This window comes from Alligator sinensis, unplaced genomic scaffold (genome assembly GCF_000455745.1).
Source record: "Alligator sinensis unplaced genomic scaffold, ASM45574v1 scaffold515_1, whole genome shotgun sequence".
NCBI lineage: Eukaryota > Metazoa > Chordata > Crocodylia > Alligatoridae > Alligator > Alligator sinensis.
In genome coordinates this window covers 2,423,197-2,429,039 of record NW_005842096.1, presented here as the reverse complement: position 1 = coordinate 2,429,039, position 5,843 = coordinate 2,423,197, and the positions used below count along the sequence as shown (strand labels likewise).

Here is a 5,843-nt window from a genome sequence, read left to right as displayed (position 1 = left end):
GGGTGGGGACAGGCACCATCCAGGACGCCTAAGGCGCCGGGAAGTGGAAGGCCCCCGCAGTGGAGGCAGGCCCCGTCCGGCCCTGGGTCCCCGCGCCGCCTGTCATGTTCGTGCCGTGCGGCACCGCGGCGCGCCGCGACTTCAAAGGCTTCACGCTGCTTATGGTAATGACCCCCAGTTCCCGCGCCGGGGCTGCTCGCGGCCCTTCCCCCCGGTCGTGCGGGGCCCTGGGGGAAAGGGAGCTGGGATACGCCCCGCACGGGGCGGCAGTTGGCGCAGGAGGGACCAACGTTCTGGGCATGACGGCAGCGGGGCGCTTTGCTGCCTACCCTGTGGGGCAAGGCACTGCCAAGGGGGTCTAGGATGTGGAAGCGGGGCAGGGGCATCCTCACAGCCCACACAAGGCCGTTTTGGTGCACTTCAAGAGAAACTAGAACAGGGGTTGGCAACGTTTTTGGCTGAAGTAAGTAAAACACTGTAGTCCTGGTATTGACTCCGTGGTGACGGCTGTGCAACTGGCTCTGGGTGCGCAGCTGGGAAGAGGTTTGGGGGGCAGCACAACCCTGGTCCCTCACCTGCTGTCCATCCCAAGGTGTACACGTAGCTGCCACTGCCACAAAGCTGGGTCGGGGAACACAGTGCAGGAGTTTGCAGCTTCCTAGCTGCCTGCCACAGCCAGCTTGGTCTCTGGGCAGCTGCAGCATGTGGCAGGCACACTGCAAATAGCTGTGCAAGAGTCTGCAGCACCCAGCACTGGCTCTGTGGCAGAAGCAGCTGCATGTGTGCTTCTGGGTGGACAGCAGGGGCTGGGGCCAGAGTTGCAGTGCGCTCAGGTCCCTTCTCAGCTGTGTGCTGGAGCTGCGCATGCAGCCGCAGAGCTGGTGCTGGGGCTATGAAGAGCAGCACAGCTATTTGCAGCCTCCTAGCTGCAGCTGGCCTGGCCTCTGGCCAGAGCCTGGGTTGCTTGCAGCTTCCTGGTCACCTGCCACAGGCAACCTGGGCTCTGGCTGGTGGCAGGCTGGCTGTGGCGTGGTGGGGAAGATGGCCTTACATGCCGTGCTCTGGCACACGTGCTGGGTGGTTGCCAGTCTTTGAGCTAGAAGCTTTGCTCCCAGGTGGGACCCAGTCCACCCCCCTGCCACACACATGCACCCCCCCCCCCTTGATTACCTTCCTTATGGGCAACCCCACAATTTTAGGAAGGTGCAGATGGTAGGGGCGCCCTCCTGTCTAGCCCAACATTTTTTTTCTCTAGTTAAAAGCAAACAAAAATTTTACCAAGCTGCTAGGGATCTGGGGGTGGATGATCTCCGTTTAAGATGGAAGGAAAAACAATTAGAAATGCATTGCAATAAGGGAAAAGCAGACCACAGGGCTGTGGAATAGGAGCTTTGTTAGCAGGAGCAGCCAAAAGACAACAGAATGGCAGCACAAAAGAGCTGGAGCAGGGGAAGGGCAAGACAATTAAAAAGAAGAGAGGGTCATTAACACTTGTGGAATGAACAGCTGAGAAGGGATCCAGTAGATGACGGTGAGCCACAAAGTCAAACGAATTCCCTGGGCATGCCCTGATAGAAATGCTACCACTGCCAGGCAGCTGGTTGGGTGGAGCAGACATCAGAGGGGGTGCAAGTGCATCGGCATTCTCCCTCTGGATCCATCCCTGGCTTTTCCCATTTTGAGATCAAAGTGAAAGCAAAATGTAACTTGCCTGGAATTGCAGGTATCTGCTAGATTAGATGTCAAGTGTGGGGGGGGAAAAAAAAAAGATAGTGTGGCATTAGTCCCACAGGTGTAGTTTACAGGTACGTCTCATTGGGATACCTAAAACAGAATCTTGCCTTCTTGAGAATCTTGACCATGCCGCCAGTGCTGCTGTCAGTCATTTCTATGCCTGAGTTAAGGTTTTTTAGGCTGCAGCTACAAACAGTCTGTAGGGCCATGGAATTGAAGAGCAGCATTACCAGGAATGGCTAACAGACCAGCTAAATTATGGAAGAAAGGATAACTTGATTAGTAGAAGGTCGAGATGGTTAAAAAAAGAGAGGGTCGTTCTCACCTGTGGAGTGAAGGGAGGTGAGCTGGGGTGATCAGGTAGATTATAACAAACGGTTACTCCATAAGCACCACCTGAATAGAAATGCCACTTCTCCCTCTGCCACTGGTTTTCAATTTTGAGTGGAGGGGGGTGCAAGTGTACTGCTGCACAAACACACATCCCCGATCCACCCCTACTTCACCATAAGCTAAAACAGTCAGGACCTGGCTCTGTATTACATGAAAGTGCATTCTCCCTTTGCATAGCCATAGGGCAGTGGTTCTCAACTTTTTATGCTTGAGGCACCCTTTGATAGACTTGGAGCACACCTTGGAAAATGCTACTTCTTATTTCTCACTCATTTTTTGACCATGGCCAAATAATAGAGCAATTCTTCTGTTGCAAAGTACTCAGAAAGACCGCAACAGGCCAGAATCTTTTTAACACCATGAATTCCTATTTAAAATCTCTCGGTTTATCTTTCGAATTATGTGTGCATACCTAACAAAACTAACATTGCCTGGTACCCCACAGCACCCTTGAAAGTATATCAAAGCACCCTTACTGAGAAATCACTGCCATAGGGATTCCTCCCAGACAGGGCCCAAATGATGTCAAGGTAAACTGACTGTATCTGTGGCACCACCAGCTGCATCAGCCATGTGGACACAGAGAGAGAGGGGTGACATTTTTTTCCGTAAATTCTTTCATTTTATTATAAATTGGATGTGAGGTGGCAGGACACTGGTAACTTTTCACTTCAGTGTATCTTGCTGGTTCCAGCAAGATACACTTGAACTTAGTTCTGTGACTTGGATGAGAGTGGAGTTGAGCAGAGTAGAGCATTGTATAGCTATATAGGACTGGGGCACATAATACATATGCTACTTTAAGGAAAAATGTGGCTTCCCTTCTTTACCCCCCTCCAAGTTACTAGTAAGTCCCAGTGAGTATAATGTATTCCTTTTTTTAAAGAAGAAGAAAACTTGTTAGGCATACTTTCCAAAGCTGTTGACACCACAGCTTAGGTGGCGTCTCCCCTGATGCTTTCATCATTAGCGAAAAGGTGATTTTTGAATTAATTATTATAGTAATTTTTTACTTGCCTGATATACTAACCAGCATCCCATTTATTTTGGAGATAAAGGATATACAGTTCCGAATTACAAATCCCACGTTACATATCGGTTAGTATAGAAACAAAATGTGAACAAATGTGTGTTTTGAGATATGTAGAATAATGCCTCAGGTTTTCATATCCAATTTTAAAATACTGGATGGGAGGAGAGTTAATTAGGTCGTAATTAGGTCAAAGTTGAGGGGATTTTACTTGTTAATCTGAATAGTACTTTTAAAGTTACTTCAATTAAAATACCGTAGTTTTATTTACATATTAAGTGTGTAATATCAAAATAACCATTAGGTGTCACTTTAGGTACTGACAGCTTCTGCACTGAGTTTTAGTAACTTTGTCACCCGTGGAGAAAAAAAAACCCTGAACCCTCAGTCCTGTACTTAATTTTCTATGGAAGAAGGGATACTTGAAGAAGTAAATTTTAATATATATTTGCAGGATCAAAGCCAAAGTTTGTATTAGTAGGCAAGCCAGGCTGTTCAACAAATTACGTGTCTGTCAAAACATGAAATGATTCTCTTAGAAGTGTGATAAGTCTAACTAGTCTGAGGATTTAAGTAACTTAATTTTGGTCTGTTTCTCAGACCATCACATTTTATGGATGAACTTTACTGTAACTTACTAGGTAAACTACAAATCTGTTAGTTTGACACTAAGTATCTTGTGTTGTTTCAGCCATCTGTATCAGTGGGAAATGTTGGCCAACTAGTGATAGACTTGGTTATTTCTACACTTGACATGCCTAAAGTGGGTTACTTCTACACTGATTGCCTTGTGCCAATGGTTGGGAATAATCCGTATGCAACAGCAGAAGAAAACTCAACAGAATTGAGTATAAATGCAGAAGGTATGTAAGTTATACCAGTAGTCTTTACAAGCTATATTTCAGATGTTGATTTAGGCTGCAGTCCTGCAGTGGTCTATACAGAAAAACCTTTTAGGGAAAAGGGGCTCTGCACAGGTGCAAGGACTCATCCATGGGATGCTCTCTGCAGGATTGGGGTCTTACCTTGTTTCTAAAACCAGCTGGCAACCAGAGAGCAATGAACTAAATTGTGTTAATATACTCTGTGCCTTTTGATTTAATTAAGTTATTGTCCTGTATTCTGGTAGTGTCAATGTGATTGTTATAGCCATGATAGTCCAGGAATTATGTGCATGGCAAGGATTTGTTAGAGTGATAGCTTTTATTGGACTAACTACATAGTTATCCCACATTATGCCACCTATGCAGTTGGTCTAATAAAAGATATCACCATAAGAAATCCCTGCTTGTCCCATTCTTATGCATTCCAAACCAAAATTTCTACAGAAGTCAAGTGAAAAAAATTCTTACATTAGGAGCTGTAGGAATTTTTGTCATGTAATCTCCAAATTGTGGCTATAATTTTAAAGTCAGTTTTTAGTCTGATGCTAGGAAGAGAGCTTCCACATTAGATTTCAGATTTGAAAGTTTTAACTTTAATATTAAAGAATATTTTGGTGTCCAGTTGGCATATTTTGCTGTTTCGAGGTTCAGTTTCACTATATTTCTGTCATATCTACCCCTGCTCTACTTGAAAAAAATAAAAGTAATCTATATACTCCCCTTACTCTTGTTCCTTCTTCCTGTCCAACTTTTTCCCTTCTCATTTTCTGATATCTTCAGTTCCTTTTTCTGTTCTAGTTATCAGATTTTTGTGGACTTTCAGCAGTAAAAACTGGAAGTCCCAAGGTAAATGTTTTGATCAGCGAAAGCAGCTGTAAAACTAGCTTCTCTGGTTCAGCTGAGTCATTATGGCTTTTCAGCTTTTTTGTTCTTTTACGGTCAGGCTTAGGGAAACTAAGACTAATGAAGACAATTGCAATATAAATCTGGTTGCATGCTTTTATTTCTTTAATAACTGGAAGTTGTACTCTAGATCCCCAAGCTTTAATTATGTTGCATATTGGATCAGTTCAAACCCTTCTAACCCTAGAATATTCACTTTTTTTTTTGTTCTATAACTTTTTTTGTAGTATATTCATTACCTTCTAAGAAGCTTGTGGTTCTTCAGATTAGATCACCATTTATTAAGGTGTGTGTTTGCTTGTTTGTTTTCATTACGTATGTTGGAAATGAATTCTGAATCAGAAAGCATCTACACCCAAGTTCTTTAGCAGTCGAGATTGATTTTAACCATCTCATTTCTAGTACACTAAAATCAATTTTCTGTAAAATTAATCTAAAAAATATTGCTAACAGTGTTCTTGCTTAATACACATCAAATAACAAGAAAGAAGTTGGAATTAACCTAAGATCTTCTCTAATTATTTGTAAGATGTTCAACAAACCAAAAACAAAGACAGTTTTTCACCTCTGTCACTGATTGTATGACTTTGAAACTCTGGACTCCTAATAGAAGATCAAAATTATGTTGGAGTACATTTTACTCAATCATTGATGTCTCTAGGAAAGTGTCAGTATTTTTCAGACATAATGTTTGTGGGAAAGATCTCCTTGTAATTGCTGCCTGTTTGTGCTATTTCTCTTTCCTAAAAGAAGTTATTTTCTGCTGTCATGATAACAGCAGAAATAATTTCTCTGTCCCCCTAAAACCTGAATAATGTGAAACATGGAGGAATTTGCCTTGTATACATGTGCTGTGTAGAGGCATAGTGATTGTCATTAAAGTCAGCATTTACCACACA

General features: G+C 43.6%; 1 protein-coding gene across 5 annotated transcripts in view; it reads left to right on the top strand.

Annotated features, from left to right (window-relative positions):
* Positions 1–13: 13 nt before the first annotated feature.
* Positions 14–5,843, top strand: part of PSMG2 (proteasome assembly chaperone 2) — a 13,214-nt gene continuing 7,384 nt past the window's right edge. For 4 of the 5 annotated variants that reach the window (XM_006024123.3, XM_025204729.1, XM_025204728.1 and 1 more), the window contains exons 1-3: positions 14–164; positions 3,849–4,020; positions 5,172–5,230. In XM_006024123.3, the coding sequence (XP_006024185.1) occupies positions 105–164; positions 3,849–4,020; positions 5,172–5,230 (291 nt within the window). In that variant the 5' untranslated portion in view covers positions 14–104. Of the gene's footprint in view, positions 165–3,013; positions 3,105–3,848; positions 4,021–5,171; positions 5,231–5,843 lie in introns of all 5 variants that reach the window. The other variant, XM_025204730.1, reaches the window with a different exon arrangement.